General features: G+C 43.0%; 1 protein-coding gene across 1 annotated transcript in view; it reads right to left on the reverse strand.

The window, feature by feature from the left end:
- Arhgef26 (Rho guanine nucleotide exchange factor 26) overlaps positions 1-14,091 on the reverse strand; it is a 105,883-nt gene that overhangs the window by 24,389 nt on the left and 67,403 nt on the right. Inside the window, exons 8-10 of the mRNA XM_038346984.2 lie at positions 13,502-13,576; positions 11,108-11,197; positions 7,450-7,604 (exon numbers count right to left, since the gene is read on the reverse strand). Of these exons, the coding sequence (XP_038202912.1) occupies positions 7,450-7,604; positions 11,108-11,197; positions 13,502-13,576 (320 nt within the window). The remainder of the gene's footprint in view (positions 1-7,449; positions 7,605-11,107; positions 11,198-13,501; positions 13,577-14,091) is intronic.

A 14,091-nucleotide genomic window follows, 5' to 3' on the forward strand; every position in this document is an offset into this window, starting at 1 on the left:
ATTATGGCTAGCCCTCTGACAATACCTATCTACACGTCAGCTCCCAGTGTCTGGCAAGTGCACCTGGGCTGTTAGGAACAAAGAAGCCCCTGCCAAGCAGGTACTCAGTGAGCCATAGACAAACGGCCAATGTTTGGAAGAGGGTGCGAGTCTAAAGCTTCTGTCACTGTTCCTCATCATCCATCCATTTTAAAGGCGAGGTGTTGGGACTTCCAAAGAACTCTTCACATTCTCCCAAGAAACTTGTGTTAAAGGGTGACCTACAGGAAGGGGGTTCTGAGGTGTGGCTGTCACTATCTAGTAACTAATCGGCTCTGGCTTCATTGACCCAGCTCAGGAACACTGCCCAACTGAACAGAAAGAAGCATTTCTCTTCTAGTCCTTTCTGACAAGCTTGCTCTGGATACTGTCTGTGGAGCTTTCCCCAGTCAACACAAAAGGAAAAGCCATTTAAGGAAAGCTGTCCTTTGGGCAATCATTTCTACATAGTTTCCTATAATTGGATGGCACCCTGCTGTTACAGACACTGGCAAGCATGATACTCCATTCGTACAGCCAGAAAGCAAGCCTGGATCCAGCATTATCTGTGGATAGGAAGAGGCTGAGCTTTGGATAATGAATGAGCCTGGTTTCCAATCCTCATGTATCACTTGAAAAACCCACCATCGCTATTATTCGAGCTACTGTGATTTGGGAATTCTGCTGAAAGCGTAGCGAATGATCCAACAATGAGTTTCCCAATGAAGAAGAGAGCGTGCATGGTTTCCCAAATGGGCTTCCTTTCTCTGGCTTTGTTTTTGGGCTGAGAGTGAGAGAGGGTGATAATTCAGTATTTCTACAGCTTAAAACCTTTAATATGAGAACACATTTACTGGTAGCCTAAAACATACATTAATACTATAATAAAAATCAGAAGCAAGTAAAAATGGTCTCTGTGGAGTAGTTTTATCAATTGAAGCTATGTGGCATTTATAGAAGTATATGGGTGATGTTCCAGAAAATGTCAGAAGCCACATCATTTACTAGTCACAGACTGTTTTTGTTTTTATTTTTTATCAAGATTAAGTTATTACTGGTTATTTAGGAACTGGGATATAGCTGAGTTGATAGAAGTCCTGCCTACCCTGTACGAAGTCCTGGGTTCTATTCCCAGAAGTATATAAAACTGCGGTGGTCCACACCCATAATCCTAACACTTTGAAGGTAAAGGCAGGAGGATCAGGAGCACAGTGCCGTCCTTGGCTACAGGGTGAGTTAGGGACTAGCCTGAGATATGTGCTGAAAGGAAGGAAGGAAAAGAAGGAGAAAAAGAAATAGCATGAAAGTTTATTATTTATAAAGAAAATACCCAAAACAGAGGAAGACATAAATATCCTTCCTGAAGTCTGAGCCAAAGCAAAAGTGAATACAGGATAGAGAAGGACAGGCTCACACACACACAAACACACACACACACACACAGCCACACATCAGCCACATCTAGTCTGCCCAAGACATCATAGATGGCAGTCAGAACAAATATCCTCAAAAGGACTCAAAAGGACTCCCCGGAGAAATACTCTGGATCACTGCACTATCAACGACTCCCTAGGAATACCAACTCCACCATGAGGAAGACAGAAGACAACTGGACACACGCTGGAGGACAAGGCCAGACCAAGCCAGACTCCAGAAGTTTCAGACATGAGACAGAATGAACAGGGCATCCATGCAATGGAGCTTCTGTTTGACCACCTGTGGTGGCTTGGGGGGACAATGGCCCCCACAGACTCATAAGGAACCACACTGTCTGAAAGGATTAGGAGGTATGGCCTTGTTGGAGTAGGTGTGGCCTTATTGCAGGAAGTATATAGCTGGAGATGAGCTTTGGGTTTTCAGAAAGCCAAGCCAGACCCAGTCTCTTTGCCTTCTGCAGTAGATCCAGATGTGGAACTTTCAGTTTTTTCTCTGGCACCATGTCTGCCTGCACGCTACCGTGCCCTGCCACGGTGACAATGAGTTGAACCTCTGGCCTGTAGACCATCTCCATTTCAATGTCTTTCTTTATAAGAGCTGCTGTGGTCATGGTGTCTCTTCACAGCAATAGAACATAGGACAGCATCAGTCTGACTGGCTCGTCCTGAGCAAATACTTGTCATAGGAGCATTCTTACAGCTAAGTGCCTGGCTTAAGCACGGGGGACATAAAGGTCAATATGAGACACAGGCTCATAGTGGACATTAAATGTTACAGCCAGGAAAGTGCCCAGTTTTATCAGATCACAGGGAGGCAGAAAATAGACTTAGACAGTAGGATAAAACCCCCAAGGGATGTAAGCCTAAAAGATAAGAAAGTTACCTAGAGAAGGTCTGACGTGAGGGGAGGGCAGAGCAGAGGGGAAGCATTCCAGGTAGAGAGAGAAACCTGTGCTAGGGCTGGCGTCTAAAATGGGGTGAAGAGGCACAAATGCAGGACGAGGACGATGAGGAGGAGATGGAGATGGATGTGCTTGAGAGGCATCTGTGCTGAAAGCAGAGGGTGAAGCTAAGTAGGTTCATCTTTAAAACATATTCTGAATGTGGAGGGTAAGGAGCAAGGAGAGGAAGTGCCTGGTGCCTGCTGGGTTTGTCTTGTCGGAAGAAATGCAAAGCACTGGCATAAGGGCGGTGGTGATGTGGAAGAGAAGGATTTCACAAGCTGCACAGAACGGCCAGCTACACTGAAGGCTGTGGCAAACCAACTGCCTGTGGGAGCCCGGCAAACCCAGACAGGATGGTCACCTTTTAGGTTTCCCATAGCAGTCAGAGGACAGAGGGGCCATTTACTAAGAAGGGAATGGAGCCGGGAGAAGGTGAGAGGTGATGGAAAGGATTTGAATATAAGCAATCTGTGAAACCACCAAACAGAGACGCTCAAGTCGCATGACAATGACAATATTCTGAAAACTATTTTAGAAAATGGAGTGACTTGGTGTAGAAGAAACATGTGGTCTCGAGCTACCTTAGACCATCACTGCACATTTCTTAATAGTGTTTAAGTGAGGTGACAGTAAGGGGCCAGGCATGTAGTGGGTTGGATTGTATGCTGCAAAGAAGAAGGGTGGAGCCCTAACTCCTGGCACTTTTTTTGTTTGTTTGTTTTGTTTTTTGAGACAGAGCATCTCTGTAGCTTTGGAGCCTGTCCTAGAAACTAGCTCTTGCAGACGAGCCTTGCCTCTGCCTCCCGAGTGCTGGGATTAAAGGCATGCGCCACCACTACCCGGCACTCCTGGCACTTTGAAAGCTCCCTTATTTAGAGATAAAGCCTTTGCAGATGTAACCCAGTCATACCGGTCTGAAGTAGGCTCGGCATCCAGTAGCTCTGCAATGAGAGGTGGGGGCTCAGAGACACACAGAGCCATGGGCGGCAGAGAAGCAGGCCATATGGAAACTCAGGCAAACTGAAAAGAATGCCTGGAGTCACTGGGAGCTGGAAGAGGTGAGGCTGGCCCTTCTGGATCCCTGAGTCACTCATTTCTTAGTACTGTAATACAGCAGCTATAAGGAGACCATGGTTCTCGTGAAGCTCTCAGCTTCAGAGAATTAGGATGAAACACCAGGCATATAGCAGGCACTGAATGAAAAGATGGTAAACTGTCTCCCAGACTTTGAGAGTTTTAACCAACTAAGGTCTTAGATTAGGGCCAAACGTACTTAACTTCATAAGGCTGAACATGTCGGTAGAGTCAACAGCCAGCTTACTGTATTACTCTTGGCATATATCAGCTATAATATGATAGTACATATCAACCCACTAATATCTAACAACCTATCATGTTTATAATGCATTATTTCTATTACTGACATGCGCCAATGGTACTGAGAAAGCCAATCTGGTTGTTCCAAAGAGGCTTCCACATGGGGAGGCATTAGGCAACTTTGCTGGAGACGTTTTTGTTACCACAATGGGAAAAGGTGCTATTAGCAAACAGTGGATAGAGATCAGAGATAATGCTTAATACTACATCACAGGATCCCCCTACCAACAAAGAAGCACAGGCCCTCTATCAACACTGCTGAGATCAGAATCTAGTGGGGTCCAGGTAGCTTCCAGTCCCAGCTTCAAGCACCAAAGAATTCACTTTCTCATCAAAAGTCGTCAAATTAGATGTGTTCCTTTGAAATTTGGCAGAACAAACTATTAATAAAATGACTAACTAGCAACCCAGATAGGATAAAAAAAAAATTATGTTTTCTTTCAATCTAAAAAATGTGAAAAAAGAAAGAAAAAGAAAAAAACACTATCTTTGAAGACAACTCCATGGGGCTAAACCACCAAGTCCTGCTCTGCAAACACCAGCTATATGGTGAAAGGCCACACACTCAGCAAGCTAGGAAATGTGTATAGTATGCCCTATGTGCCAGTCTGGAATGGAGGAGAAAGAATAGCGGTCCTCCCATAGAGCCAGTCTCAGTAGGTAGAAAGAAAGCCTTCCCATGCTACAAACTACTGGCGTCCATGCTAAGCTCCTTGCCGGAACTTTATGGTTTCAGTCAGTCCCTGGTGGGTGGTTGGATCAGCCCTAGAGAGCTGGCCCAGATAAGGAGCCCTTATCTCGCTGCCTTGTAGATGGTCTGAATTATTGCCTGACTCCAAGCAGCTATATCTCCTTCGCCGCTGCCTCTGGCATGCAAAGCATCTGCAGTTGCCTCCTTGACGCTACTGTGTAAATACGCAGCACATACTGTACATTTCACACCCAGCCTGCTTATCAAGCCTCTTTCCCGCAGACTCGCATCGTGAACCAGCAGTTTCCAAGGGTATCTCCTCAGCCGGGAGGACTTCAGACATACGACGAACTTATTGACGGGGCAAGACAATGCCAGTTTTGATAAACGTTAATTAGGTGCTCGGGTTGCCCTTTCCGCTGGGAAAATAAGCCTTGCTCTTTCTGTCATTCGGATTATGATTTCAACAACATTCTTGGGCCCCTGAATTTGGCGTAGTTGTATCAACATGAAATGTAATGGCAAAGCCACCTGTGAGGAGGAAAATCAGCTGCTGAATAAGAAAACATCTGCCCTAATGCTGTATTTACTGTCTAGCTCTGTGGAAGTTCAAGAATAAAAGCTGCGCTATCCTGGTTTTAGAACGGCCTCTAAAGATGATAACTCGCATCAATTTATCAGTCAACAGTCAAAACGACTCTAATATTTAAAACTGGCAGGGTACTGTCAACCTTTATTTTATCATTCAACTCAGAAAATTAAACTGTGGGTCCACAGAGACAGCTGGAAGATGTTAGAAGTCAAGAGTCTGACACACATCATTGTGCCCCCTAAAACTGTTGAAACGTGTTGAAAGCCAAGCTCGGTGGTACACAGTGTAATCCCAGTATTAAAGAAGCCAAGGCAGAAATGATTGACAGAGGCCAACCTGGTTACACAGTGAGCTCCAGGCTAGCCTGAGCTAACTAGAAAAACTGCCTAAAATCCCAACAACTCTGAGAAAAAAAAAATCTTTATAAAAGTCAAGAAAACATGCTGTGCTTGCTTGGGTTTTGGGAAGAGAAAACCTCAACTAAAAAAAAAAAAAAGCCTTTACCTGACTGACCTGTAGGCAAGCTGGTGGGACATTTTCTTGTTTAATGATTGATAGTGGTTGGTACATCCTATAGCGGGCAGTGTCATTCTGGGGCAGGCAGTACTGGGTGTTATAAGTAAGCCTTGGGCTAGCCAGTAAGCAGCACTCCTCCATGGCCTCTGCATCAGTTTCTGCTTCAGGGTTCCTGCCCTGACTCCTCTCTGTAGTGAACATTTATGTGGAAATATAAAATAAACCCTTTCCTCCTGGAATTGCTTTTGGGGGTAGAGCATCCAAGTCCCTGCTCTGCTGTCCTGGGTATATGTGCTAGTTTGAATGAAAATGACCCCCATAAGCTCACAGGGAGTAGCACCATTAGGAAATGTGGTTTTGTTAAAAAGGGCATGGCCTTGTTGGAAGAAGTGTGTCACTGTGGGAGCAGGCTTTGAAGTGTCATGTATGCTCAAGATACTACTTAGTGAGATACAGACTACTTCCTCTTGTCTACAAGATGTAGGATTCTCAGCTACTTCTCTGGCACCATGTCTGCCTGTATGCCACCACGATCCCTGCCATGATGATAAGGGACTGCATCTCTGAACTGTAAGCTGCCACTCAATTACATGTTTTCTTTTGTAAGAGTTGCTGTGGTCATGGTGTCTCTTCACAGCAGCAGAACTCCCAAGACAGTATACACCTGAACAATTCGTATCACAGTCTGATAAAATAAGAAGCTCAGTCTCTATTTTGTTTTGTTTTGATTCATCAGTCAAAACAAAAAGTCAGCAACTCAGAACTAGTATTAGAATAACTATCCCATGATAAATTTGGACATTTATTGAATATTTTCATAGTTAGGCTATTTCTACTGTTGAAAGTTTACTCTCTGAACTACCCATTCTATCACATGCCATCAGTTCATCCCATTTCCTTCATACATGGAAATGACTCGCAGGCTGCCATTTTTATTTCCAGACTACAGTCTAAGAAATATGTAAAATCTCTTATACCAACAGGAAACATAGCTTTATGTGAGTAATGTCGTCATGTGATACATGTGACAGAGAATGCCCCCTGGAGAAAGGCAGAGATGAGAGAGGCAGAGATGAGAGAGGCAGAGATGAGAGAGGGAGAGAGAGAGAGAGAGAGAGAGAGAGAGAGAGAGAGAGAGAGAGAGAGAGAGAGAGAGAGAGAGAAAGGTGTTTGATGTGTCCTGGGAATGGGCAGAGATAAGGAATGTGTGAGTGTGTGTGTTCGTATCTCGGTGTGTGTGTGTGTGTGTGTGTGTGTGTGTGTGTGTGTGTGTATCCTTAGAACGGGAAGTGGTTGAGATTTTTTAAAAATATACTGTAAAGATATTAGGCTTGTATGAAATTCCTCTGGTCATCTCCTCAAAGGCCATGAATGCAGAGCAGAAAAGCAGAAGGAGAAAAAACACTTGCCAATCAACTGAGATACTTCACTTCCCCAGGAAAGGAGCACGCTCAACACCTTGCCACTCATGGGCACATTTCTTAAATTAATAACATCTTTTACATTACGTCACAAGGCACACCAGAGTTGCCGCTAGCAGGTCCTTAACCATTTATTTTGATTCATCCAAATGCCCTGGGACAGAAGAAGCATGAGAAATGTTGTGGGGATAAAGGGCAGAGCCTCGCCAGGCGTGGCAGGAGAATTGAGCCATGTGGAGGTGTCAAATGCCCAGAGCACTGGCTTGTCCCCAGTAAAAGCTCAGTAGAGGATGGCTGTGATTACGAGGTTCATAGTGATGCAAGTCTTAACTATACTTGTACTTGGAGACAGTGTGGGACAGATGTGACTTTGACTCAACACTTAGGAATTACACAACCTCCACTCAGGCTTTCGGAGGATGTTGCCCTAACAGGCCACACTTGACCGGCTCACCTTTTCTTCTTAGTGATGATGAGCACATCGTTGAAGAGGAAGAAGTAGACCTGCTGTTTGGACATCCTCTTTGAGAACAGGACCGTGTCTTCCACGTAGGCTATTAACTCCCCTCTTTTCACCAACCACCGAGAAGAGGAGACGAGGGGAAAAGGCTATAAAGAGAGAAAAACCTCAGTGCCCATATCCAAGTGAAGGCTAATAAGACATTATAATCAAAAGGTACATCTGAGGAGATGCATCATTATTTTATAGGCTGATTGTGGCGAAATGCAATTGCATATGTTACATTCTCCAGAAAATGCACATTTATTTCTCAACATAAAAACTTACTAGTGTGTCCATACAAAACTGAAACCACAAGAAAATGTTATTGGGCCACAAAATCATGACTCTTCTATTAACTCTGAACTACAAAAGAAAACAGGAGCCACTTGAAATTCAAAAAACTTACTGGCAAAATCTATCAGTTATTGTAGACAGCTCAAAGCTGTACAAAAACATATGGAAATCTGTAGATACCTGTAGTTACCAAGAGACCTCTCAAAGTCTGTGTTCACTTTCTGAACTACAAAAGGATTTTTCAAGAAGAAAAAAAACCACAAAACTTATGTTTTGTCTGGAGAAATCTGCTCAGCCATAGACTTGAGAGCACCTGTTTTTAAGTTTATGGTATCTCCACTGTGTAAACATGCCCCTGAAAACCTCACTCCACTTTCTGGCTATGAAAGTTGAGTTCTTTTAAGGAACCCCTCAATCTCACACAAAAGGCTGCACCCAAGGAATTACATTCTGCCTTTGCTTTATTCAGGTTTGTACAAGCCAACTGGAAAACTCTCTAAACCACAGAATAATTTGTACCCTTTTGAGTTCTTTCCTTTTTCTAAAGAATAAAAAGTAAAGTTACTAGAAATGCATACTGCCAAAAATTTAAAAACATATATCCATAAAAGAAGCAACAGTTCCTAGATACATAGTAAACAGACAGGCACAGCAGACGGCATCCTGTTAAGTGAAGAATGATTAAAATGGCTAAAGGAAATTGAGGATATTAAGGAGGAAATGAAGAAGCAAAGAGAGGGTTTCATAGTTTTCCAACTTTATAAAGGGCTTTTACAAGAAGGTTATTCATCCACTGTATACAAATTCAACAAGGAAGATCAAAGATTATGGCTAAACCCAAACTTTGCAAACTGGCTTCTAAGGGAGGTCCTGGGGTTTCCAGCCCCTTATTCGGAAGCACACAATCCTGTAATAGGTATAGCAGAGCCCTGTAAGGTCAGCAGAGAAAGAATTGCTTAAGGTAAACTCTGACCCGTGTGCTTAGGAATTGCTACAAAACACACACACACACACACACACACACACACACACACACACACGTTAGGTTAGGTCCCGACTGATGCAAGTACCAGAAGCTCAAGGCTCTCCGCCATTGTGTGTCTGTCCTGGGTCTGAACCAAGGACACTTATGACGATGTTCTACAATATATGTCGCCCTAGGACAATTCTTTATGTAGCAACTAGGTAGAGTTTTTCATTGCTTTGTTGTTTTAAAGTAGATTGATCTTTTTATAGTCTTTGTATTCCACTAGGAAATAGCAAACTTTCACTTATTCACCCAAAATTGAGAGGAGCTTTCAGAATGTGTATGCTTTCTTTGAAAACCAAAATGTGTTGTGAATGAAGTATTGTGGGAAAAGCCTCCTCTTCCCCATCTCTCTCACACACCCAGGTCCCACACACTGCCTCCTGCCTCCACAGGTAATGGCAGATGCTAGTTCCTTCATTGCCTCTCCAGAAATTTCTTCAGAAAAAGTACTTTTCTTAACAATTATTTTTTTTAACTTAATGATATACATGATTACCTTCATAGCTACCCAAGAACCCAACCATCCTTTGTTTTCCCTCAAAGCTGAGTGGGTCTGTTCTGCTTCATTTTAATGCAATAAGTTCTCTGTGACAAATATCTGGATTGATTCCGATCCTCTGCTAAAACAGACTGTGATCTTTGTATTCCCCAGTACAGAAAAGACTCCTGGAAGTAGACTTGCTGGTTTGTAACAAATTGCTTTGTAAAAACGGCAGCAAGTTCCACGACTGTGACAATCCTTTCTAGCAACAGCCTGCAAAATGCCGTTCCTATAACCTCAGCTGTCTTCTCACACTTCTGGATTGCTTGCTGCCCTAATGCCCATTAGCAATTTCTTTATGAATGAAACCAAGCCATTTTTTAAAAACCTTACTCGTCCTTTGCCATTCCCGCTCTGGCAGCAGCTCTCTAACTTGTCATTTCCAGTGTCCCTTCTCCTTTCCTCGACACTCTGACTTTCCATGGGAGGTACGCAGCATGCATACTGCATGAGCAAGGCTGCAGCTGCTTCTCCCCCTCTGCACGCTGTCTCTGTTTCTGTCTTTCTTGTTCCTGTGCAGTGAAAGGTTTATACATTTTCACCTAATGAACTAGGCATTGGACTAGGCGTTTTTTTTTCGGTTTTCTATTTATGACTTCTAGATTGATTATGTATTAAAAGACCTTCATTACACCGCTGATGTTATCTTAACCAAGCACACCTGATTGCGTCCATACTTGTGGGACAAATCACTACAACTTCTTTGAACTTCTAATTTTCTCATCTTTACAATGAACCGAATACAAATGTGTATTATTATCCACCAAAATAATAAGATCTATCTTATGATCCATCTTAAAGGCCACAAGTTGTGCCAAATGACATTTCTAAGTGGTCTGAATTAGTCAATAATCTGTTTTTGGATTTATGAATCTGCATTCAGATGATTGTAGTCAGAGTATTACAAGGGAAGAGTTTATACCACCCTTCAGTCAGGACGCCAGGGCCCTTAGCCTGATTTCACATTGATCTTGATGGGTAGCATCATTAGTTGAGTGACTCTGTTGCCAGTTGGTCTCTGGGTTTTGTTTTCCTGGCTTACACAATAAAGGGCCGTAGTTGTCCCATACCAGTGGTTCCCAAACTCTGTACCCATGGCAGAGAATGTGCCTTCTGCAGAATACCATGACATGTTGATCACCAGGACACTACTGTGTAAGTTACAAAGTTTGGCTAGGAAAAATATAGGGTCACTATAAATTGCTTGATTAAATAACAAAACAGAATCATACTCATAAACTGATCCATTACAAACTCCAGCAAAGAATGAGCCGTGACTCAGGTTTGCCATTAACTGCCACTTTCTGCTGGTCTGAGCATTCTGATACCTGTTCACGAGCAGTGTCAGACAGGTAGCAGAAGCGGCACGGATGTATAAAAGAGCTACATGAGAAAATACGCTTTAAAAAATGGTCCAATAACTCTCTCCTCTGCTAAAACAAAGTAGTAGTCTCACTTGGCTTAGAATACCCTAGTCCAGCCAGGGGACACCATCGTATGGCAGAACCTATTGACAACACTTGAGGACTCTCCTTTATTAACTATTTTAACTGTGCAGTGGTTTTTCTGATGAAGGTCATACCATCATGGCCTGGAGAGAAGCCTGGAGACTCCCCTAGGCATTTGGGGGGTCCTCTGTCAGCTGCTCTTTTCAATGGACAATCCTTCAAAATGCTAATTCCAACCTTCTCTGCTTAGATGAGATTTAAGCAGCAATAATACGATAAACGTAGGCAGAAGGCTACCTTAATTTTAAATTCCAGCTGGGAATTAATCGTGTACATCATCTCAGTCCTCTCCATCTTCCGCGCTCCCTCGTTGCACAGCCGAACCAACTGGGAACACAGCACAGGAGGGTTAAGAAATGTGAAGAGAAATTTTATTCACTTTCTTTTACTTTGTATGGCCCATTCTCCCCCACAGGAAACCTCATTTTCAATCTCAGATCTCTCCCTAAAAATCATCTACTCTCTAGAAGTTCCAAGAACCCATTTCTGATCATTATAGAACTCACCGTACCACCCGGTTGGGACATGGTGCTCAGATGTGGAGCGGGTAAGCAGGAGTGAACAATAGGGGTGGGGGTTGGGTAAAGGACTCTGAAGATTTTTTAGAGTGGTTTCCTTTGTGGCTCCACAACCTCCACACGAGGTTTCACCACACATTCTAGGTCTCTATTCTGCTCCTATCCTCTGCCTAGCTTCGCCTTTACCTAAGAGAACCCCACTCTACCACAAGCTACAATGCCTCCTCTCTTCCAGACCAGAGCAGCAGGAAGCAGACTACCAAGTTCAAAGGCAAAAACTAAGCACGGTGTTATGTAAAGCGAGAGACCACAAAGGGATGCTGGAGGAGGGAAGTCTGGGCAATTCTTCAAGAGCATCCTGCAAAGAGAAGCTCTGCTCAATTAGAAATACTGCATTATCTGCAAAGAAATGGATTCATGGGCCACTGATGAATACTTAGTAAATATTTGGGTCACTGGACTAACCCTAAACTTTGTAAAATGGCTTTCAAAGATAAGTAAAATAATGAGTGTACTTAAAGCTGATAAAAAGAAATAGTACTTTACAATGAAGTGGAATGAAGAGCTTTCCCATTTATGCAGGAAGTAGGCAACAAGAGATAATTGGAAGTTTCTGGCATGCTCGGTGTCCATTCATCTATGCCCTGTTCATATGCTGCTCACAGGGGTGACCATACTTTCTTCTGCTTTCCTCGGCCACCATGTGCCTAGCAGCAACTAAACACACGGTTTTCTGTCTTTAGACATTACTTCCCTTTCAGTCACAGTTCTTTCTCTCTCTCTACTCCAAGCCTGATTCCTGAAGCAGTCAGCCACCAGGGGCAGCTGATCATACTGCTACACACCGAACTCGTTGCTCAACATATTTCAATGAGGTTTCTGTGCCATTTACCTGTGGATGAACCCTGTAAACAGCTAAGTCATACTTGCCTCTTTCTCAGGAGCATCTGTGAGCTATTTAGCCATTTTTGCAATGTTAAAATCTGTTCTGTTTTCCTTTACTCTGGCATGTCTTACTTGTTTTTTTTTTTTTTTTCTTTTTTTTTTTTTTTTTGTCTCCGATGCTGGTTACTTTCTTCCAAATAAGACTGAGAATGGGTATTCCCTGGGGTTTTCACCATGGGCTGCTGTACTTACTATCCTGCATCCTCATCGTGGGTAAAACCCTTCACACGCCAACCTTAAACTATCATCTGTGCTAATGGTTCCTGAACCCAGGTCTCCAATTTGATTTTCTCCTCTGAGCTCTGATCCAGAATACAAATTTTATAGAATCTACATTATATGTCCAAAATGGAATTTATCTTTCCATAGTAATAAAACGAGAAAATGATCCAGTTGTCTATAATCAAGAATTATATCTCTTTGATGCCTGTCCTCCAAAGTGCTCACCAATTCCAAGCCTACTATACATATACATTCACACACACACACACACACACACACACACACAAATTTCTTTCCATCTTCTTACACAAATTCATAGCTTTATCATCATCTTAGACTATAACCTCCAACTCTCTAACATTTTTAACAAGCTCCTTGCATGTTCTCCTCCTTTCCTCTCTCCCTCCTTCATTCCCTCCTTCCCTTCCTCCCTCTCTTCCCCTCTCAGTGAGTTCTTCAAACTCTCCAACACTTGGATTTGGGTCTCTAGACACCCAAGACACTCCTTCCACCTCCTACCCCCTGGCTCACAGTTATTCTTGCTGTAGATCTCAGCTGAAATCACTCTGTACTTGCCTCCCACATCACTCACCACCCTTGAGTGTAATTCGATTTCATGTATGTCTTTCTCTTTATTCTGCACATACCTTGAATGCAATAACCACACCTGCCTTCTCACCAAATATCCAGAGGCCAGCATTGGTCCTGTTATAGTGGTTTACAGTCAATAAATATTTGTTGAAGGTAAGAATCAACAAACAGCTATTAACATACCAGACAAATGAGCTATGGATGGGCGCATAACACAAAACCTGTCTGAAACCGTCACCATTCCAATTTATTTAAATATGGCTGCAGAAATTTCAGTGCTTATAGCAAGCACAGGTCTGCTGGACTCTTCGAAGCTCTCTACATGGGGTTTACTGCTATCATGGTAAGCAGTTACCTTGCTCACTTCCTTCAAGGCCCTTTTGCAGACTTCATACTTCGGAGAGTCCTTAGGTGTTTTTTGACATATAGTCTAAGAAGAAGGGAAAGAAGCAAACCAATTGATTTGTCATATGAAGCCAAATAAACTACTACTCAGCCATTTCCTCTTATTCACACAAACCACTATTTCTGGACACGATATTAGGAGTGAGGATATTAACACACAACTAACAGAACTAGAAAATATTCTTTAAATACATAAAGCCTAAATGAATCCAGCTATTTAAGAAAGAAAAGGTCAGAGGTCAGTAGGTTGGCTAGCAAATCTCAGATCTGCCTTATAATAGCTATTTAACTGTGGACATGTCACTGGCCCTAGATAAGCATCATTGTCTTCCTCTGTAAAACTGTAGCAAAGCCAGACACAACACAGGCTATTGGTGCTTTGCCTATTGTTCCTTGTGCAGGGATCCAACCCAGCCTCGCCCATGCCCTGTTCCAGGAGTTAAATGGTAAGTAATCTACACATCTTAGCTGAGTGCCTGGAGTATGGTCATCTCCCCTCCCACCCCAAAAAAGTGTCCCAGTTCTGATGACCAGCTAAAG

The sequence above is a fragment of the Arvicola amphibius genome, chromosome 11 (genome assembly GCF_903992535.2).
Source record: "Arvicola amphibius chromosome 11, mArvAmp1.2, whole genome shotgun sequence".
Taxonomy (NCBI): domain Eukaryota; kingdom Metazoa; phylum Chordata; class Mammalia; order Rodentia; family Cricetidae; genus Arvicola; species Arvicola amphibius.